This window comes from Sarcophilus harrisii, chromosome 3 (assembly GCF_902635505.1).
Source record: "Sarcophilus harrisii chromosome 3, mSarHar1.11, whole genome shotgun sequence".
Classification (NCBI taxonomy): Eukaryota; Metazoa; Chordata; class Mammalia; order Dasyuromorphia; family Dasyuridae; genus Sarcophilus; species Sarcophilus harrisii.
This window is the reverse complement of record NC_045428.1, coordinates 293,821,027-293,844,597: the sequence shown is the minus strand read 5'-3', so window position 1 is coordinate 293,844,597 and position 23,571 is coordinate 293,821,027. Positions and strand designations below refer to the sequence as shown.

The window sequence follows — 23,571 nt, the reverse complement described above, 5'->3', positions numbered from 1 at the left end:
ACAGAGGGCTAAACAAAATAAGGAATAAATTTATAGATTTTTTCCCCCCCTCTCATCACAATCATCAACTGGAGTTTAGTCTTTATCCCTGCAAGGGTAAAATCCATTTTGTTTGGGCTGCCTCACCAGTTTAGTTAATGAATAAAAGAACTGCAGAAAAGAATACTAGTGTTGCAGAAAAACAACTTAAGGTGGAGCTTCTAAGACTTACTTTTTACTTGCAAGACTAGTAGATAGTTCATTGATAATACTTTGAAATGGGAAGTGTGGCACAATGAAGACAATGCTGAAATTGAACTACGCTGACCTCAGTTTTCTCCTCTACAAAATGAAGAAGATCATCACTAAATTAAATCCTTTTTATCTCCAGAGCTTTGGGCCTATAATCTATAAAAGCAGCATGGGTACAGCATTGTATCTATTTTTTTTAGAGCACAACACACAAACACAAAAGAAAATTCTAAACATAATGCAATATGTTCTTTTAATATAAATCAGAATACAGCTCTTTTCCTTTTAAGAAAACTTTATTTCCACTTAAACAATTTGGTCACAACACAACAGTATTTTACATAAATGGCAGTTATTTTGAAATCATCATTTAAAGGCTCTGTATCTGAGGTGATAAAATCATATCAATACAAGAAATATTAAAAAAAAACAAAAAACAGTGCAAATTGTACATAGTACACACTTCCACAGCATGAGCAAGTGAGGCTTAATTCTGCATATGTTCATCTGTTTGTTAAAATGGAAAATTCCTGGCTTTCCTTCAGTCTGAAGTCAACGATTAGAACCAGGAAGGTAAATTTTATATGAAAGGGCTCAACAGTCACACCAACTAAAGCAGTCCGACACCCACTTTACCAGATCACAACTGATGGCATTTGCAAGCTATGTGATATTACATCTTTCAGTGGCTTCAAAGGATGGTCAGACATTTTTTTCTTTGAAGACCATACAATTTTACTTCCCACAATAGGCTCTATCTCTGGTTGTAAAGCTTTTATTTTTTTTCCTTTACAACATGAAATGGTTATAGGTGAAAGGTACCACAGTACAGGTTTAGGATATGCAAGGGGAGGGCCTTGCATAGAGTAGGCGCTTAATAAATGCTTGTTAGACTTAAGGGGAAAAAAAAACTCGCATAATATGCCTCAAGCCTGACTGGTAGGTACCAGCTCTCAAAGAAAGCTACCCCATTAGCCATTTAGTCTTTGGCCTCTTGTGGATACAACAGTAGTGCTTAGCACAGTGCTGGGCACATAGTGAGCGCTTAGTAAATGTTTGTTGACTGAATACTGCTAAAACTCATAGTACCCACTGTAATGTGGATAGTTGTCCACTAGGAGCCGGGTTGCAAATAGTGACAACTATCCATGGGGAATAAAGATGAATCCAGCAGCTCGTTTCACATCAGTCACAGCAAACATTTACAAGGTAGGAGTGCATTTCAATCAGCAATAAGCTAGACATGGCTATCTTCCTTTTCCCCCACCCCCTTTGTGTTTTTTTTTTTTTTTTAAATAAAATGGCACACTTGTTAATAAGCTGCTTATACTCTACAAGAATAGGCATTATACAGAAACACATAAAAAGGCAAACTGGATTTCAAACAGTAACCTGAAGTGAAAGGCTTTTTATAATCCATTGCTTGTCTTGTGAAATTATCCAGTTCTCTGACTCTTAAGTAGTAACTTATGGCTAAAAGTGAATTAAGACCATGTAAACCTATTTAATTTGTCTAAACTCAAGAAGCCTGGAAACCTCACAGAAGAAAAAATATTCTATTAGAAAATGTGCTTCTAGATCACATTTTCTACTTTTATAAATTGCACATACAAACACAAGAGAAGGTGAGCTCCCTGCCTCCCCAGAGTGATCTGTTAACAGATCACTGGCTTTGCATTTTCTGGCACTGAACCGTCTCTACCCTCTCCCTCCCCTTCCCCCCGCTCCCAATGGAATATTCTTCCTTGCAAGCAATATTACTGTCCTTGGGACTACAGAAGTAAAAAAAGACACAATTTTTCTTTTTTGCATTTGGTCAAAGAGACCTTAATCAGATCACAATGAGAAAGCACCACTGTTACATACAGTATGGTAGGAAAAATAAAATGGTGTTCATGAAGTAGGATCCAGATTTATAAAACACTGAATTTTCTACCAAAAAAATACAAATATCACAGTTAAGAAAAAACAATCAGCATAGTTAAAGGCAAAATATCTCCAACAAACATACCCGTGGTTATACTTTCTCATCAAGGGTACCCAGAAAATAGAAAGAAATTATGTTGCTAATAGTGCATTATTAGAGTAGGCCCTTAATAAAGCACAAAGTGCTTCCCGTGCATCACATTTATATTATTTTACTGGGCTTTTCACAGTTCTTTACTAAATTGCTCCTCTGAATCCTAGCTGATTTTGTTTTTCTCTTCCTTTCTCTGGGACAGCAGCATGACTACATGAGACTTTTAAGGGCACATTTACATGGCATTATTTTCCTTAAAAGTTAAAAAAGGAAAGGAAATTATTAATTATGCTTCGTATCTATTACTTATAGTCATTGAACCATGGGACTATCACTGATTTTGGCTCTGGATTAAAGTGAGACGTGACCTTTTCTAGTCTGGGACTACATAGGAGGTTCAAGGCCTCAGTCTAGAGTGCCTTAGAATAAGTGGATTTTTCCCATATGGGAAAAATACTCTATGGGTTCTTGATAAAACTATAAGGAGGACCCAAAGTTCATTTTTGTATCATGTGGTTTTCAAATTTCTGCAATTTTCCTTAGGCAATCATGGTGGTGAGAGGCAGTGTTATTTAGTGGAAAGAGCACTGGACGTTGAAAGTCGTGGTTTCAATTGCAATTTCAGCTGAGTGTCTAATAGAGAAGTCACAACTTCTAAAAGAGTCCCAGTATCTTCATCTATTAAATGGGGTTATTACTGCAGATAGTAGCTACTTGGCTCTTAGGACTGCTAAAAATACAACTAGGAAACTGCTATAGAAGAACTTCTCATCTAAACTTAAAACAGAAAATTCCCTATATACAGCTGTAGACCAAAAAGGGATCCCTGTATACGCCTGCTTATGAATTAATGTAAATACTATGATTACTGGACACCCTCCTGAATGGCTGATTAATAGGAATAAACAGACATGTCAACATTTTAGCTCAAATTTGAATAGATTTTTATATTTTTTGCTGATTTTTTTTTTTTTTAGAAATTGCTGATCCAAAACTCCCAAATCCTCGAATGCCAATAAACAATTATCTATGGGAGGGGGTGAAATGCCACACCTCTACTTAGTGAATGCCAAAAAGACAGAGTAACATCAAGGAATCAGCTCCTTCCCAAGTGGAAGGATTGTTACTTTATAGAAGATGAAACTATATTTTTTAAATATTTGAATGTCAGTTCCTGGTTTTTTGTTACTTTATAGAAAATGAAACTATATTTTTTAAATATTTGAATGTCAGTTTCTGGTCTTAAGGACTGATCCATACCTTTTGAATTACAACTGCCTTTAGTCATATTGCAGTTCATTTTCACCTTTGCAAGACTATAATAAGGGAAAACTTGCCCATTAACAGTTCCAATAAGATAACTAGTAAGAAAATATAATTCATAGTCTAAAATAAGGAACTATACCATATATCTGGCACTCAAGAGAAGTGGTAAATAACAAAATCCATTTTTCTTTATCAAAAAAAAAAATTTGTACAGACAATAACTGGCTTCAAATCTTAAAAGTTTCTAAGATGTATAAAATATCTTTTCCCTCCCTGGCACACTTGACCAAGAAAGAGACTATGTATTTGAGAATTATAGCTGCAGCTAAGTTCCCAATGTTGCCTTCCTGTACTTATCCCAATGGGACTTCTCTTTTACCACTGTTAAATAAACAACTATAGTCAGTTGCCACAGGAAGCAATTTCTCACCAGGAGTCAAGTTACAGGCCTGTGTGAAATCTGGTCGTTTTAATGAGCTAAAAACTGTCAGCTAACACCGAGAGACCAGGGACAGACATAGTTGCAGATGAAAGTTATAGGAAGTAATGACTTATGTACAGTTTATGGAGATAGATATAATAAAAACTCTCTAAAATAACATTCATAGAAAGACTAAAAAAGGTGGCAGTATTTTCCCTTCACTGGCTGTAAACATCTTTAAGGAGTTACTGGTTATCTTTGGGCTTACAAAAAGGTTGTATCCATGACATCAAATATTCCCAAGAGTATTATTCCCTCCCCCGAATTGAATCATCCGATTTCTACATCATATTTCTAATACTGAATAATCCCTTCCGCAGAAATGCTATTTCTTTTAACCATCTTAATTTTCTTAAGTGCAAATAAGTGGCGTTTTGGGAAACAACCAGGAAAAAAGCAATGATTCACTCATTAGAGGAAATAGTATATACCCTGTTTTCTTCTCTTCTCTAGATATGGAAAAGATGTAAAAAGGGTAAATGGAAAACAACATTAAAAGTGGAACTAACTTCCCAAAAAGAGAGTCATGCTGGAATAACAGGTGGAGTATTAATGCATGGGTTCTGTAATGTAGTGCTAAAAATTGTTAACTTTTTAAATACTTAGATTGGAAAAAAATTTAAGCTCTTGGTATTAGTCACCCCACAGACAGAAGCAAGTACTTCTCCTTTTGCGGAAATCATGACAATCTTGTACTAACACCTTACAAGGTGAACCATGGAAATCTTGAATTCCTATTATTGTTATTTATATTAAACAAATACATTCTTAGCTAGAAAAATACACACACACACACACATACACACATACATACACACACATACATTAAAATTCTTAAATTAAAATTTTACTTAAAAATTACTGCTATACAGAATATTGACTGTATTAATTGTCTTTATAATTATATTTGATTGTCCTTCCTTCTCAATTAGATGTGTAGCATTTAGATTAAGCCCTTGGTTCATTTAAGTCTCTACCCTGCTTTCTAATGCCTTGTACTTTATAAAGTGATAATTACTATATAATTATCCCTAGAAAACTGTGCTCTCTGAATACCAGGAGATAAATTTGCAATCCACTTTCCACTCAGAAATGTGAAAATTAGTGGTCACTTTTTAACTTTTGTCCCTATGCAAATAAATTCTTGCATATTCACTATATACAAATCATCCTCCATTGGCTCACCCTTAATTCTTAGGATTTGTCAATACATCACCCCGGATTATGAAATAGTTTTCATTTTACTGGGTGAAAATTTAATTTTCTTGGCTGTACTCCTCAATCTCTATCATTTTCAGTTCCTGGCGATGGAGAATTCATTAGGGAGGTGCTTGGAAATGAATGGCTCTTTCACTATTTGAATATAAAAATCTCTAAATTGTGAGGTTAAGAAGGTATTTAACTTCTTTGTGTTATACTCTCAAAAACCTGAACTCAGCCTCCAAGTGCCTTTTAGGAAACTGGTGTTAGAATGAGAAGCCTGCAAAGGACACCAAAGAGTTAAGTGCGATCCCAGAGGCACCATCCATGCCTGAGACTGGCACAGAAGGCATTTCAGACAATGTCCTCGGCAGGGGGGTGGAGTGTGCGTGTGCCCAGGGTGGAAAACTGATGCCAGTTCCGTAGGAAGCCCCGGTTATACTGGCCTGTGTCCACGATCAGCCCACAGAGGAGTCGGCGCCCAGTCTTCTCCCGGAGGGCTTGCTGAACCTCCCTCTCAGTCACATTGTAACTGATGTTTATCAGTTGGATCAGGAAAATATAGGCCATGCCTGCTGTTATGATCACAGAGTACCATACACAGGTAAAGGAGAGAGCAGTGCTGGTAGAAGGAAAAAAAAGAGCATTTAGCATTGTCATTTGCCACAAATTATCCTAACCTTCTAATACAATGTATTGGGTGTTCTTCAGTGGGGGATTCCAAAGGCAAGCAAGAAATACTGTTACCCATTTCATAGATAAGAAAGCTAAGACACTGGGAGGAATTCTCTCCCTACCTATCTCCATAAATGGGCTCCCCTGGACTTCTTCCAAGTTCCTATAAGACTGCATCTTCTACACTTTCACCTTTCCCTATCTTCCCTTAAAGCTAGCATCTTCCCTCTGGGATTCTCTCCAATTTACCACATACAGATATCTTGTTTGTGCAACATTGTCAGTACGCTGTCCCATCCCCCCCCACTAGATTGTGAGCTCCCTGAAGCTGTCTTTTGCCATTATTTAAAATGCCAGTGCTTATCACAATGCCCGGCATATAACAGGTGCTTAATAAGTGCTTGGTTTCTTCACTAAAACCCCGCTGTAGATTCAAGCACACTCTAGAAAGGAAACCAAGGAATAAATCCATTCAGCCAATATCATTAATTAAATGTCTATTATTTCTCTATAGTATAATAATGCTAAGGAATACCTATAGGTAAAAGACACATAAGTCTTGAAAGACTCTGATCTTCCCAACATTTTTATCAGTTCCTTGGAAGGGTTAGTTGACCAAATTTATGGCCAGCTTGTGGCTATGAGGAATGACTAATATAATGTATGACAGAATCAAGATCCAAAAACACTGTAATAAGTGAAATAATGGGCCACCTCCAATATCATGAAATTTAAATAAGGATAAATGTTAAGTCATAAAACTGAGTTTCAATTGTACTAGTATAGGATAGCAGAAAAGGAGTGAGAGAAGATCTGTAATGAAAGATCAATATGAGTCAATAGCATAAGTTGGTGACCTTAAAATATGATCCCTCTTTGTTATTATTGAATCATTTCAATCTTGCATGACTTTTCACAACCCCACTTCAGGTTTTCCTGACAGAGACACTGGAGTGCTTTGCCACTTCCTTTTTCAGTTAATCTTAAATATGAGGAAATTGAGACAAACAGAGCTAAGTGACATGCCCAGGGTCTCACAGATAGTGTGTCTGAGACCAGAATTGAATTTACTTAGATGAGTCTTCCTGACTCCAAACTCCATTCTCTAGCCACTGAACCACCTAGTTCATCTGTAATCCTCTTCTAGATTTTCAAAGGACCTGGGGATATTGAGTCTAGAAAAATAAACATCTTCAAATTTTTTGGAGTCTCCTTACCTAAAAAAAGGGATTAGGGTTATTTTACTTGTTAAGGGCAGAACTGGGAGTGGAGGTGGAAGGACACTAGCAACTAGCACTAGAGGGGTGGAGGGAATCAGGAAAAGTTTCTTGTAGGAAGTAGAGCCTGAGCCAAACTTTGAAGGAAGCTAGAGAGGTATAAAAAAGGAAGAGGTAAGCAAAGGGGTATATTCCAAGTAAAGACCCCAAAATGGGAGATGGACTCTTGTGAGTAAGGAATAGTAATAAGTCATGACAAATGAAAACCTCAAGAGACAAAGTTTCTGGGCAATAATCCAGGAATAATCAATTTATTAATTAAGCTAGCTGATAATATATTGATGACAGTGGTTTCTCTTCATAATCAAAGACCCCAGTGGAGACCCTGAAAGCCTTAAATAACACTTCTGAAAGGGAATTCCTTTGACAAGTGAACAATCAATCCTGACCGATAGATATTTAATGGGGAAGCAGGATGAAAATCTTCAGCTCCTCTTGCTGATTTCATCATGAGAGTCAGCTGCCTCCAGCAGGAAGTCCTTTTCTACCAAGACTACTCTGGGTTGGTTTTCTCCATCATGAACTGGGTTACCCTAAACTCTAAATGAGGAGTCCAGGTAAGGAATAACCCAGTCTGGATTCTGTTTATATGCTAAACAAAAGTTAGATGTCCTAGTTGGATGAGGTCCCACCCAATATTGAAGAGCTAAGGGCTCTTCAGGGCTAAGAGTAATGTCTTTCAGAGACTGACTTTAACAAGAGCTGGGCCTTAATGAGGAAATGGAGGAGAAATGGATCCCAATTTAACAATTGGTTATTAATACAACAATACAATAATAATTTCTCTCAAAGTAAAACTTTGTGTGCATACCCTTCGACCCAGCAGTGCCATTACAGGGTCTGTATCCCAAGGAAATCATAAGGAAGGGAAAATGACCCACATGTGCAAAAATGTTTTGTAGCAGCTTTCTGTGGAAGCAAAGAATTGAAAAATTAGTAGATGCCCATCAACTGGAGAATGGTCAAATTGGGGAATGGCTGAATAAGTTGTGGTACATGAAGGTAATGGAATATTATTGCTCTATAAAAAATGATGAATAAGCTCATTTTTTAAAGGCCTGGAAAGATTTACATGAACTGATGCTGAGGGAAACAAGGAGAATCAGGAAAACATTGTACACAGTAACAGCAAGAATGTGCGATGAAAGACTTGGTTCTTCTCAGTGATTCAGCGATCAAAAGCAGTCCCAATAGACTTTGAAAAGAAAATACCATCTGCATCCAGAAAAAGAACCAAGGAGACCGAATGTAAATCAATACATGCTATGTTCACTTCTTTTTTCTGCTTTTTTTTTTTCCTCTCCCATGGCTTTTCCCTTTTGTTCTGATTTTTCTCTCCAAACATGATTCATAAAGCAATGTGTATTAAAAAATAAACAAATAAATAAATAGTAAAACAGTTTGGGTAGAATGTAGTGTATATAAAGGAATGATGTATAATAAACCCAGAAAGTTCAGCTGAAACCAAATTGTGAGGAGTTTAAAGCAAAACAATAGTTTGGGTTTGATCTTAGAGGAGAAACAATTTTGCAATAAACTATTGCAATAGTCCACATAAGAAGTACAGAGGACAGGAATCAAGGGAGTAGCTATATGAATAGAAAGAAACAGATGGATTATTAAAATAACTGGATATTAAAGACACTGGGGAGGAAGAATCCACAAGACTTGGCAAATGACTGGATATGGAAGAGATGAAAGGAGAAGCACTGTAATGACTCCAAGCTCGCAAGTGGAGGTTAACAGGAAAAATAATGGTACCCTCCAGAGACACTGAGAAGTTAGGAAGAAGAATTTGGCAGCTGACTGGATATGGAAATGATGAAAGAGAAAGCACTGTAATGACACCAAGCTTGCAAATAGAGGTTAACTGGAAAAATGGTGGTATCCTCAAGAGACACTCTGAAGTTAGGAGGAGATGTAGTTTGGGGAACATGACAACTTGTGTTTGAATGAAGCTGAGAGTGAGAGATGCCTGTTGGACATCCAATAGGAAATGCCCAACAGAAAACTGCTGAAACAGCACTGAAGCATAGAAAGAGAGACTGGGTTTCCTTCACAAGCTAATTGTACAATATTTCAGAGTCTGATTCTTTTTGTACAGCAAAATAACGTTTTGGTCATGTATACTTATTGTGTATCTAATTTATATTTTAATGTATTTAACATCTACTGGTCATCCTGCCATCTGGGGGAGGGGGTGAGGGGTAAGAGGTGAAAAATTGGAACAAGAGGTTTGGCAATTGTTAATGCTATAAAGTTACCCATGCATATATCTTGTAAATAAAAGGCTATTAAATTAAAAAAAAAAAAAAGAAAGAAAGAAAGAGAGACTGGGGATGGAGAGAGAAATCTCAATGGCCATCTGTATAAAGATGATAACCCTGAACTCCTGAGAGCTGGTAAGATGACAGAGGTATTGAGGACCCAGGTCAAAGTCTTAGGCTATAGCCTCCAATGAGACTATAAAGAAGAAAAGACAGTCATGGGAAACTCTACCACCAGGACTTGAAAGGATAATAGGAAATTAATCTTAGGTTAGAAAGCACAAGTTGAAAGTTATTTACTTTAAAGCACTATGTCAGTTATTATTATCATGCTTAGAAACTCCATATGTCAAATGACCAGATTAGATGGCTTTGATTGTTTTATGCAGAAAATTCTAAGTCCAAAGGTATTCTTTTGTCCTCTTAAAGGACAAAACCCATTCTCCCTTCCCATAGCCTCTCCCCTAGTACCCATTTCTCACCTGTAGTTTGTGTAAACTCCTGGACAGTAGAAAAGAGCTGTGAAGATGCTTCTGTCTCTACAGATGGTGTCCAAGGCCAGGGTAATCCCATACACAGAGGTGACTAAGAAGATTGACAGTGCAAGGATGAATGCTTGATGATTGGATTCTCCAACACAACTATTTATCCTCAAAAGAGGTGAAGGGGGAAAAACATATTTTTAAAAACTATCCAGATAAGTCCCTTATCACAAACAGCAATGCATATTTGAGAATCTAAGAGAACTGTCTGGGTCATAGAGGCAAAACATGCCAGAAATAAGTATGTGCCTTATCTGTCAATATCACAGACTAACAAAAATATTTAGAGACTTAGGAATATGGTTCCTTATTAATGTTCTGTTACCATTATTTACACCATTAGTTCAAATGAGAAGTAGAACATGGCTCCCAAACCTGTTTATAATTTTAACATTATTAACATCATAAGAAAGGGAAAATAAATATCACCTTAATGAAAATGTGCAAATACTAAATTAAGAGGTGCTTTCAACATCAGTAAAAAAAAAATATAACAGATCCAGAAAGGTTCAAAAACAAAAACAAGAATAGAAAATAGGACTTAAAACTTGCAAATACATAATCTGAGGATAATCATGAAAAAAATTTACATGTCATTTATAGTGAAGCCTATTTTTGCTGGTCCCCTTTGTCCATTTGTAAATAGGCAGACTCAAGCATTAAAAAGATCTTCTTTCAATGTATATGCAGGGCTTCTGCCCATCTACAAATAACCCCTTGTCCAAAATAGAACATGCATGTAAATCACATCTACTTTTTCATATAGAAACACCCTTGCTGTATATACATATAATCAATGACAGAATAGTACTAAAATATAAGTGTCAAGAGAGAAAAACCTGAAAACTCTTTGGGGAAAACATGCCCCCTAAAAGTATGGTTGCACCTGAAAGTAAATGCCAGCAGCACAAGAATTTTCACTTTATATATATACATATATACATATATACACACACACACATGTATGTATGTATATGTATATGTATATGTATCTCCCATAGCAAGCTTGGAAGAAAGAAACACAGCTATTCTCAAACCCAAGTTCATTCAGATTCCTCTAAATGATTAAGTAACCAATTAATCAATCAACTAATACTTATTAAGTGCCAACTATGTACCAGGTATCATGCTATACAATGGAGATACAAAAACAAAAATAACATCCCTATATCCAATGAAAAACTACTCAGTGAAAAACTACTCAATGAAAAAGCTACTCAGATAACTTCTAGAATTAGTAAATAATAATTTATTTATAATGATGGTGTTTTTTTCCCTTCCGTTTTGTGTGTGTGTGTGTATGTAAAATTTAAGTTTATATCACAATGGAGAAAAAACCCAACACCAATAGAATATTCAGGTTTAGTTCACTCTTTCATTGAAAGTGTCACTCTTAAGCAGTCTGATTGCACAATGAATAGTATGTAACATTTAGACCTGAAAAAAAAAAAATTTGAATCTATACTTATATAAGTTTGTCTTTTAACATGTATGTGTATTCAGAAAAGGTAGCAAATCTGTGCTCTAATCTGTTCAAGAAACCTCAATCATTTATAAAAGATTGCAAAGTTACATGTGCCTTCCCTCTTGTTTTATCAGTAGTACTGATAAAACAGTAGTAGTACCAAAGGGGACCACTGCTCCAAATCAGTGGTAAATCTAAAGAGCTTTAGCTTGCAGCTTTTTTATCAGCTGTTGAAATCAGCATGGAGCAGCCAAAGTAATTATGCTAGCTTGGGGTGAAGAAAATGGTTAGTAAAGTATTTTAATGCACTGTTGATACAAAAGGCCCAGTTAAAATGAAGATGGGTAGGAGGGAAGAAGAGGGGAGAAAAGGAGAGGGGGGAAAGAGGAGAAAGGGGTAGAAAAGGTAAGAAAAAGGGAGAAGAGAAGAGAAGAGAAGAGAAGAGAAGAGAAGAGAAGAGAAGAGAAGAGAAGAGAAGAGAAGAGAAGAGAAGAGAAGAGAAGAGAAGAGAAGAGAAGAGAAGAGGAAGAGAAGAGAAAAGGGAAGGAGTAAAGGAGGAGAGCAAGCTACCAAAGCCTACATATTCAGAAGGAATCACACTCCACAGATTCATACAGAGCCAATTTTGAAAGTGGATTTAACTCTGGGTCTCCTCAAAAAGCTGCTGACAAATTGGGAGCAGATTCAGGGAGAGTCGCTAAAATGACAATCCCAGGAATCAAAGGACTGACTTAAGGCAAATGACTGAAGAGCTAAATCTGTACAACTCTGTGATGACTAAGTGGGAACATGTAACAATCTACAAATATCTGAGAGGTGTAAAAGGCAGGAAGCTAAAGACTAAGGAAGGGAAAGAACAAATGTAGTTCAGAGTCTTACAACCCATTTTAGCTTAAAGCAGGGGTTCTTAACCCTTTCTGTTCCATGGATCCCTTTGGTAATCTGGTAGAATCTGTCTACACATTCTTAAAATGTTTTTAAATGCATAAAAAAGCACAGAATTAAGAAAGAAAATCAATCACATTGCTATAAAAATGCTTTAAAAAAAAAAAAAGTTCACAAACCCTTGGTTAAAACTTAATTTAACTTTAATTCAATTTCATGAAGCTTAATTTAAAGCCTCATTCCAAGCTCCCAGAACTTACCAGATGCAATGATGATCCATTCTTCTCACACACACTCCACATATCCGACAATGCCATGCACGGGCAGGCCTTACCAACTGGCATTTGGCACACCAGTCTTCCTTCACTTTGTTGGGGCTCTCAACCGATGTCCTAGAATAGGTCTTGGGGTCATCCTTTACTATTCGATTGTTGACATTGCCCAGTGAATCTCCAGGATATCCTTTTACTTTCTCCTGCCCTTTCCTGTTTAATAATTCAACTGGGCCGTTGTTTGGAAGGCTGCCATTTTGTACTGGACTTTTGAGGTAGCCAGGATTCTTCTTGGCTTGACGTAGGGCTATGAGTATTAGAAATAATCCACAAGTGAGAATAACCAGCTGCCCTTGTCCCACCCGGCCTTTAGGGGCCACTTCTTTAAGGAACACGTAGTACATGTAGCCCAAGGAGAATAACCCCAAGCTCAGAAAAAACAGGGTCCGGTCTTTCCTCCTGTGGGTGAGGTAGTAATACCCCAGTGTCAGGGCAGGAAGGGAGGTCAAGATGATAATGCCCAACAGAAGATGCCAAGAAGCTACATGGAGAAAAAGTGGCAGGAGAATAAGCGGTGGGATAATGCTAATATTGACCTTTTTGGCCCCCCTAAGCCAGGGAATTCGGAATCGATCTGATATTGTGTCCATAATTCTCTCAAAAGTCTCTGGTTGCAAGGATTTGCATGTAATCCACCTGTAAGGAAAAAGAACATATGTCCTCTCTCAAAAAGAAAATCAAAAACACAAAAAACTGAAGGCTAGGTCAAGTCAATAAGCATTTATTAAGCACCTACTATGATAGTCAATAAACATTTATTAAGTGCCTATTATCTGCCAGGTACTGAGTTAAGCTCTGGAGATACAAAAACAAAACAAAACAAAGCAAAACTAAACAAAAAAAAAAAAAATCTCTGCTTGGAGAAGCTCAGTCTATAAAGCAGAAGACCACATGAAAACAACCAAGTATCATATCAACAAGAGAAGGCACTCCATAAAGGGGGACTGGGGAAGTCATCTTATAAAGGGAGCGTTTTAAATAGAACTTGAAGGGAGCCAGAGAAGTCAGGAGGTAGAAAAGAACTCCAAGCATGATGAAATCAGGAGAGAAAGTATCTTATCTGAGGAACAATAAACTGGGGGCTGGGAGAGAGAGGAGTAAGGCATGAGGAGACTAGAAACTAACCTGGGTCACACACAATCTTGAAACAATTTTTTGGTTCAGGTAGTACTTATTTCTGATGAAGGGAAAATATTTGCAAGAGCTATATGAAAAAGGCTATTCTTCTAATTAACAAACGGAAGCCACGTTTGCGGTGCATAATGTACACAACCAGATAACATAAGGGATCTGCAATTATGTGCTGAGTGATCCAAAAGTCTTAGTGCAGTTTTAAAACATTAAGGCCCATAAAGACAAGATGCATGGAAAGCTAAATAATATTTATGACTACTATTTATTAAGTACCTACTGTATTAGAGGCAGTGAGTTAGGTACAAGGAATACATACTTAAAAAAAAAAAAAAAGTCCCCTTACAGAAGACTTTTAATCGAGGGAGATATACATATACAGGTAAGGAAATATTAAAAATGAGGAGACCACTAATTGGGGAAATCGGGAAAGGCTTCTTGTAGGAGGTAGTAATTGGGGTAAATTTTGAAGACAACATGAAAATGAGAGGTAGAATATATGGGGAAACATCAAGGAGACCAGAATAGTTAACAAAGGAGAGAAAAAAGCTATATGAACATTTATTAATCCTAGAGGAAGCAGAATCAGATGGCTTGATGGCTTGCAGAGATAGAACATTACAAAGACAGAATAATGCATAATAATAGTCAACCTTTAAACAATGCAAAGAGTTTTAAGATTTGCAAAGCAATGTCAGATTGGCTAAGATGACAGGAAAAGATAATGACAAATGTTGGAGGGGATGTGGGAAAACTGGGATACTGATACATTGTTGGTGGAACTTATGAATGGATCCAACCATTCTAGATAGCAGTTTGGAACTATGCTTAAAAAATTATCAAACTGTACATACCCTTTGATCCATCAATGTTACTACTGGGCTTATATCCCAAAGAGATCTTAAAGGAGGGAAAGGGACCCTTATGTACAAAAATGTTTGTGGCAGCCCTCTTTGTAGTGGCCAGAAACTGGAAACTGAGTGGATGCCCATCAATTAGAGAATAGTTGAATAAACTGTGGCATGTGAATGTTAGGGAATGTTATTGTTCTGTAAGAAATGACCAGCAGGATGATTTCAAAAAGATTTGAGGAGACTTCCATGAACTGATGCTAAGTGAAAGGAGCAGAACCAGGAAATCATTATACGCGGCAACAAGATTATATGATGATCAATTCTGATGAATGTGGCTCTCTTCAACATTGAGATGATTCAAACCAGTTCTACTTGTTCAGTAATGAGCCATCTACACCCAGAGAGAGAACTGTGGGAACTGAGTGTGGAATACAACATAGCATTCTCACTCTTCCTATTGTTGTTTGCTTGCATTTTTCTCAGTTTTTTTCCCTTCTTTTTTGATCTGTTTTTTCTTGTGCAGCAAAATAACTGTATAAATATGTATACATATATTGGATTTAACATATATTTTAACACATTTAACATGTATTGGACTTCCAGCTACAGAAGGGTAGGGAGGAGGGGAAAATTTGGACAAAAGATTTTGCATGGGTCAATGTTGAAAAATTACACATGCATATGTTTTATAAATAAAAAGCTTTAATTAAAAAAAAAAAAAAAGATTTGCAAGGCAATGGACCTACCTGTAGCTTCATTTGATCCACACAACAATACTGTGAAGCAGATATTTATTATTATTATTATCATCTCAACTTTACAGATAAGAATGACTTGCCCAAAAATACAGAGTATCTAAGGTGGGATTTGAACTCAGATTTTCCTGACATCAAATTCAGAACCTAGCTTCCTCCAATAACAGCTAGATTTTTAAATAGCACTTTTATTTTGTATTTCTTCTAAACTTATTTCTACATTTATCATGCTGCACAAGAAAAATTGAATCAAAAAGAAAAAAATGAGAAAGAAAAAGCAAGTAAACAACAACAAATATTTTCATATTTTTGTGATCTACATATCGTGATCCACATTCAGTCTCCATAGTCCTTATTCTCTATGCAGATGGCTTTTTCCATCACAAGTTTTTATAGCACTTACATAGCTTATCCTAACAACCCTGGTAGGCAGGGGCTACTATTAGTCCCATTTTACAGATGAAAAAAAAATTAAGGCAGAGGTTAAATAACTGATTTGCCCAGGATCACAGAGCTAATAAGTATCAGAATTCAACACTCTATTCACTGCACCACTCAGCTACAAAGACCGTCAATAACTATGATTTTTACTGAATAGTCTTGAGATATGCAATTGTGATGAAAAATTATTGGTCTATAAAAAAAGATCAGGGAGATGGTTTCAGAAAAAATCTGAGAAGACTTATATGAACTGATTCAAAGTGAAGTGAGAAGAACCAGGAGATCATCATACAGCAATAGTGTATGATGATCAACTGTGAAAGATTAAGTTATTATGATTAAGCCAATGATTCAAAACAATTTCTAAAGGATTCTTGATGAAAAATGCTATCCATCTCCAAAAAAAACAAACTGATGAACTTCTGAAAGCAGATTGAAGTATATAATTTTTTCCACTTTATTTTTTTGCCCCCCCCTTTTTTAAAGAAACATGGCTAATATGGAAATATTTTCTCCATGATTTCACATGTTTAATGGACATATTGCTTACCTTTTCATAAGTGAGGGAGAGGAGGAAAGGATGCAGAGAATTTGTAACTCAAAAGTTTTAGATAATGAATGTTAAAAACAAATTATAATTTTAAAATACTCTAGGCCCATAGTCCCTCACCATTTTAATGAAAAGAGGACCACTAAGAGGTTTTAGGGAATAAGAATAATAATAAATTTTTAAGAAGATTAATCTGAAGTAGTAACTAAAGACAAATTAGAGTAAATTAAAGTGGACATACCAAATAGGAAGGTATTGCAATTTAGGTATGAAGTTGTGTGTGGGCCTGCCAAAAGAAACAGAAAAGAATTGATAGAGGTAATACCATCAAGAAAAAGTCAAAACATGAGTTATCAGATATAGAAGCAGAAGGAAAAGGAAGAAAAGAAGAGCTAATGTGGCTCCAAAGTGTTGAAAATGATAGTATTGATAAAAAGCAGAGAAAAGAAAATAGAGAGAAGGGACTAATAGAAGGGAAGGCAGATTGAGAGAGGCTGTAGTCAGAAGTATAAAAAGGAAGCTTGAAAGGAGAAACAATTTGTAGAAAAAGATGAAAACATATGTAGACATTAAGTCTGAGACAGCTAAGTGAAAAATACATAAGCAACTAGTACTATAAAACTGTAACTCAAGAGAGAGCTGGAGTAGCTGATTTGGGAATTCTCAACATAGCAGTGATATGCTCCACTAAGAAAAGAGTTTTCCAAGACCAAAGAAGGGAAGAAAGAACAATAAAAGAACTGACTGTGCAAAGTGAGAGGTGGTATGTTGTAGTTGATGAGATGCAGCTTAGGAGTTGGAATTTCCTGGGGTCGAGGTCATCTTCTGACATATATTGGCTGTGTGCTCTCAGGGTATAGGACCCAGACAGATCATACAGATCATACACCTTTAAGTTTCAGAAGAGTCTTGTCTTCATTGGTAAAGGGAATTTTTTCATCAGGGAGCTCTCGCCTACAGAAATGAAATTACTGGGAGAGGGGAAAATGTCACAAGGCAGAACAAAGCTGGAGACCGGGAAAGATGCCTAAAAAAACATGGATCCCTGTTGTCAAAAAGCTTTCAGTCAAGGGAAAGTCAATATACATGTAGAAGAGCTTAAAAAAAAAAATGAAATCTGAGCTTTCAGGCTATTGAACAAGTATTGTCTCAAGTCACTAAACCTAAGTAGGGAGAAAGAACAATCAAACTTACTAATTACTTACATTATTTAATACAGATTTTGAACCATCAACTAGACAGAACCTATATTAAACCACCTCTCAAAAACAGCATTTTTTTTTTTTTAAATGTTGGTTTATTTTCAAGCATGGGTCACTGCAATTACTATAATAATCAACAAGTATTTTTTTAAATACCTACCATATGCAAATACATTAAGTACAGAGGATACAAATACAGTGAGTGAAATAATTCCTACTCACAAATAGCTTATGTTTTAATACCTAACTTTACATATTTATTACAAGAAATCTGTTCTGGATTTTTTTTTCTCTTTAATGGGGATGAGGGGAAAGGAGAGAAAATAGATTTCTGTAAATTGTTTTTTTAATAAATTAAATTAGATAAATTAATAGTTTAATATTTTAAAATAGAAAACAATTTTATATGTGTGAGTGTGTATATATAAAATTTACAGAGGGAGAGAGAGAGACCAAACATGAAAAGAATATACAGAAAATATAAAAGGTAGCTAAAGATTAAGTTGTTCAAAAAGGGGAGTGCTAATAATTAAGGGGGGGGAAAAACCCACATAGAAGATGGTACTTGCACTGTATCTTGAAGGGAGAGAGATCCTATGAGACAGAGGTAATGGGAAAGAGCTAATGCAAAGAGATGGGGCATGAAGTGAGGAACAGAGAGAAAGATGATTTGATTAGACTGGGAATCTCATTCAATGAGGCTACAAAGATAAGGATAAGTATGAGCACAATTGTGAAGGGCATTAAAAGCTAAAAGAGGAGCTGATATTTTATCCTAAAGACTGTATGAGAGAGTAACTGAAGTTGATGGAGGAGAGGAGTGCTGTGATCAATGCAGAGCTTCAGAAAAATTACTTCACCAGAACAGTGTATAAGGACTACAGAGGAGGGAGAACTGAGGCAGAGATCAATTAAGAGAGAATTACAATAACCCAAGGAAGACGTGATAAGTGATCTGAACTAGAATGGTACCTGTCTGAAAATAAAAGAAGAGCATGTTGAGCTTAAAAGATTGTCCAAAATGGCTACATGAATGTACCAAATGTACCTAGAAACTACAGCTATTTAATTTTTTTCTCCTCAAATCATCACAGGTTCTATCAATTCAGCAATTTGCAACTGCATGACTTCTTCACCTCAAAAGAGTTATATAAGGAAAAAAAAATAGGTTTTCAACATCGCTACTCTTCTCACCTTATGTCTCCCACATGGGAGCAATTTTAAAACATTTATAATTATGTGAAGAGTGGATCTAACCCATATTATTACTGCTGAGTACAAAAAGCTATTTCTAAATGGTTTTTAATGGTTACCTTTTTAAAAAGTACATTCCATCTCAGGGTCTAGAGCATCAAAAAAATTGAAAGCAAAGTGATATTATAATACTCTGCAATGTTGCTTGCTTACCCTAACATCATCCAGCCTACTTGAGGGGGAGGAAGGGAATGAACAAGCATTTATTAAGCACCTTCTTTCATTGTTCCTCCAACAGGGTAGGTGCTATTTTTACCTCTTTTTACCACTGAGGAAACTAAGGTAAGCCAAAGGAAAAGGAATCAGCAGTATAGTGCCTACTATCTACTGTGCTAAGCTATTTACAATTATTATTTCATCCTCATAACAACCTTGGGAGCTAAGTGTTATTATCTACATTTTATAGATGAGAAAACTGAGGCAGAAGTTAAATGACTTTCCCAGAGTATCTGAGGCAATATTTGAACTCAGGTCTTCTGAAATTCAGGCCCAATGCTCCTTCCCCTACACTGCACTAAATACTTGCCCCAAGTTTGACTGACAGGAAAATAATTGGGGTCTCCATTGTTTTAAGTTTTATTGATGTGTTTCAATTTTCCCTTTCCAACATTTATATATTCCCACTCTGTGAGAGACCTCTTGTACAAAGCAAACAGTTAAGCAAAACTATATGATGACTTCATTTGAAAATATATGTAATATTCTATATCTGAAGCCTAGTCCTCTCTTCTTTCCACTTCCCAGCCATTTTTTAAATTGACAGAAATATTTTCTCTCCTACACACCACCCTCATCCCATTGAAAAAAGTAGGGAAAAAACAGGAATTTCTTATAACAAATATGCAATCAAGGAAAACAAATTAGCCCAATGACAGTGCATACATAATACATATACACAAAATTTGTATGTGTATCTCATTCTGCATCCATTATTTCTCTGTAATGAAAGCATGTTTCATCACTGGTTCTCTGGAATCATGTTTCAAAATTGAAAATGATGTCTGCAGAGTACCACAGGGCTCTTTGTGAAAGCTATGCATTCATCATACAGCTAGCCTCTCCAATAAAGAAAACTCTGAGTGAGTTTCCTGGGGTATATGTGTGAACATAAAAATCTGCTCAAGGGCCAGAGCCAGATCTATCAAACCTGACCTAACAGACAAAGCTTACTCACATTTTGTTTATGCATTCATTTTGCCTCAGCCAATTTATCATCCTTATCCCTATTCCAAGGTATCAAAACGGATGGAACACTGGACATAGAGGCAGGAAAATCTGAGTTCAAATCCAGCCTGACACTTAGTAGATGTGTGGCCCCGAGTAAATCATTTAACCCTTATCTCAGTTTCCTCATTTGTCAAAATGGATACAACAGCACTTACTTCCCAGGGTTAGTGTCAGGATCAAATAAGATAACATTTGCAAAGTGTTTTACAAACCTTTTATAAATGCTAACTGCTAATCTCACCTAATCATATAGTTATGCAATAATGGAATGAGCAATTTACTTCCCACAAATACATTATTTGATATAAGGAGTTAAAATACTAGGAAAGCCCTCAGATGTCTCAAAAGTAGTACAAAGGTAAATTCTCAGAGTCTAAATGGCTAAAATATGAAATAACAACTCAAAGAGGTAATGGGTAGAGTTGGCCTCTGAATCAGAAAGCTTTAGATTCAAGTGTGGCTGTACATCTGGAATTGTAAAGGGCAGAAGATTCAGTGATCTGGATTGGGGAAGAGAATAGCCTTCCCAGGGGTGAAGGCACAGGTATAGAGGGGGAAAGAAATGGACTCTTACCTTTCACAACCTTCGTCAAGGTCTTGGCAATCACAAAAACTAGCCACCAGATGGTTCTTTTCCCCATTTCGATCTATGTATTCACAGCAGCAAAGGGGTTCCAACTCAGGCTCTTCCGTTTTCTTTTTCTTTACAGTTTTCCTATTCACCTTTGGTGCCATGACCAGGCCCTGTCAGCATGAGGAGAAGGGCCCTCTAAGAGGAAAGAGTACAACTGAGTACACCTTCTAGTCAAAACAATCACTATCCTAGCTATCTCTGGTTACTTTTAGCAACCATAACTGACACAGTCAACACCTAAATACACTCCAGCATAAAAGAGGAGAGAGGGAAATCACCTTCTCCCAGGTTTAGGGTTTCTCTTTTAAGCCTGGTAAGAGAGAGAGAGAGAGAGAGAGAGGGGCTTGTCAGGCCTTTACTATTTATTCATCTACTGCCTCCAGCGCTCCCCCCTCCCTCTGGTCCAGGGATGCTTACTGTTCCCATGGCGACAGCGGACCACGCTCCCAGAAGCCAGGCCCGGGAGGAAGCCGAGAGCCAGGGCAGAAGCGGCCCCAACACACCTGACGTCCAGAAAAGGTAAGGGAGTGGGCGGGGCGAGAAGGGCGTGACGGCCCGGGCCGGGAAATCCCGCGGAGGGGGAAAAGTCACGCTCTTCTGAAAAAGGGTGAGGAGGTCACCTTGCTGGCACACAGCTCAAGCCCGGGGTGGGGGGTATTGGAAAGACACCTTCCCGATTGGGTTTTCTGGATGTCAGGACATAATGACGACTGTCGTTGCTGTATAGAGGCTCAGAGAGGGCTTTCTGCACCTAACCGAATTTGACGCTCGCGACATCCCGAGGGAGGGTGGAAGAGAAGAGAGGGTGCAATCACTATTCCCATTTCACAGACGATAAAGCTGAGGCTCAGAAAAGGGGCGGTGACTCGCCCAAGGTCACATACACAGCGCCAAAGCACATCAGGATTCGAACCCCGTTCTCCCTCCCCGCAGAGCCACAGAGCGTGGGCGTGGGGTAGGGGGAGTGGAGGTGCGGGGAAGCAGCCCAGGACCGGCCCTCCCCCGCAAACCTAGCTCCCCCGGGCTGCGGCCCCGCCCCGATGCGCCCTTGACCTTGGACGCCGAGTTGTAGTTACCTTTCTGGAGAGAAGCAGCAAGCGGAGGCGGCGGCGCGGTTCCCCCGGGCTGCGGACCCGCGGAAGCGGCAGTCCGGGAGCCGGTGCCCCGCCGCCCCGCCGCCGCCGCCGCCGCTCACCTGGCAGCCACAGGCGGCCCACGCTCAGGTTCAGTTTCAAGCTCAAACTCAAGCGCAGCCCTCGGGCGGCGGCGGCGGCGGCGGCGGCGGCTTCCGACGTTTGCCCCGGACTTTGCCGCCTCTGCCTCCTCCTCCTCCTCCAGCCTGGCCCGAGCCGGCGCCCCCGCCCCCGCCGTCTCCTCCGCGGCCCTCGGAGCTTCCGGGTGCCCCGCCCCCTGACGTCGGGAATCCCCCCCCCCCCCCCCCACCACCTCCTTTTCTTCCTCCTGCTCCTTCCCCGCCTTGCGGAAAAATCCCCACGTGTGAGGCTTTCCCGGGCTCAGAGCAGCTGGCGGACCCCTCCCCGTCTAGCGAAAGCCACGGGGTTTTCCCGCCGTCGGGCCTGCGCTGGTGGGGGTGGGGGCTGCGGGAAGGGGCGGGGCAGGCGTTGAGGGGAGGATGGGGCGGGGGCTGGGGACCGAGGAGGAGGAGAGCTGGCGGCGGGGCTGGGGGCGGAGGCTGGAAAGAGCCGACCGGCGTGGGGGCAGGAGCCGAGGGCAGTGCAGCCAGGGGCGCCCCCCGCCACGGAACTTGAGGAAATCCTCATGATGCCTTGAAGCTGTTCACGGTGAAGGGAAGAACTGAAGAACTCCGGCTTCCTCCGGCACGAAGGATTTTGTAGGAGAGGAAATCCCGTTAAGCCACTGGACACCCTTATGTCACAAACACGAACTTCCAACACCAGATCGGATCCGTGGATCGCTGAAGGTCAATGCCCCTGCCAGAGGCTTCTAGACTACGGAGACCGCCTTTTGCCCGTTTTTGTGTTCCCAGCGTTGGCACACAGTAGGAACTTTAGTCAGTGTTTATTGGTTGACCATAGGGACTTGTGAGATCTAAGTGCGCACCCCTTCTGATTTCAAGCACAGAAATGTTAGAGATGCATCCTCACCATTCTCTTGATAATCTGTTAAGGGTTTGTAGTCCATCTAATTCCTTAAGTCTACGTAGCTTTTGAGTGAGCAATCAATACCTTATTCTTAGAGGCCGAAAAAAAAAAGATAAACCTTAGTACACACGCGCGCGCGCGCGCACACACAAAAAAGGGATCGTTTCCCCAATTCATTCTCCCGGTGAAATTCCCTTTTTTTTTTTTTTTTTTTTTTTTTAATGCCGATTAAATGGTTCTCGGACCACCTATAAAACCTTACTTAATAATTAATGTATCTAAAACGCTGGGCCATATTAAAGTGCTATGGAGCCTTACCACAGCGTGTAATGTTTCTGTGTGAAAATAAGCTAGTGATTATAGACAGAAACGCATCTCCCCCATATGGTGGAGGTACGATCAAGAGGGTAAGCTTTTCCCCTCTTTCCTTTCTCTTGCCAGAGTGTGGGACCGGGTTCGCCTCAGGTCTCACCTACTGGTGGTATTTATGCTACCGTTCATGGTAGTGGGAGTGGTGAAAAGTCAACGGAAGAAAATTCGAGGTTAGTGGAAAAGCTCCCGAACAGACCCTCTTTGCCTCCCCCTTTTCTCATTTCACAGAGAAGTGTTACTTCTGCATTCAGCTTTTCTACTTCCCTGGCCCCCAGCAGTCCAACTAGTCGAAGCAAATCTCCTTAATCTTATTTTTGAGAGGATTTTTAATTATGGAAGGTTTATTTCTGTGCATCTCACCACCTTTCTTTTTTCCATAGGGTTTTT

General features: G+C 38.6%; 1 protein-coding gene across 3 annotated transcripts; it reads right to left on the bottom strand.

Moving 5' to 3' along the window:
• Positions 1 to 480: 480 nt before the first annotated feature.
• Positions 481 to 22,021, bottom strand: ZDHHC23 (zinc finger DHHC-type palmitoyltransferase 23). 3 transcript variants are annotated; one of them, XM_023499037.2, is made up of 5 exons: positions 21,766 to 22,021; positions 20,630 to 20,824; positions 12,570 to 13,277; positions 9,900 to 10,058; positions 481 to 5,820 (listed from the first exon to the last, which is right to left on the bottom strand). In XM_023499037.2, the coding sequence occupies exons 2-5, from the start codon at positions 20,788 to 20,790 to the stop codon at positions 5,553 to 5,555; spliced, it is 1,296 nt and encodes a 431-aa protein (XP_023354805.1). In that variant the 5' UTR covers positions 20,791 to 20,824; positions 21,766 to 22,021; the 3' UTR covers positions 481 to 5,552. The 3 variants fall into 3 exon arrangements, with proteins under 3 accessions (XP_023354805.1, XP_023354803.1, XP_003763642.1); XM_023499035.2 differs by having other exon boundaries at positions 9,900 to 10,067; positions 21,766 to 22,020; XM_003763594.3 differs by lacking the exon at positions 21,766 to 22,021 and having other exon boundaries at positions 9,900 to 10,067; positions 20,630 to 21,732.
• Between the last annotated feature and the right edge of the window lie 1,550 nt (positions 22,022 to 23,571).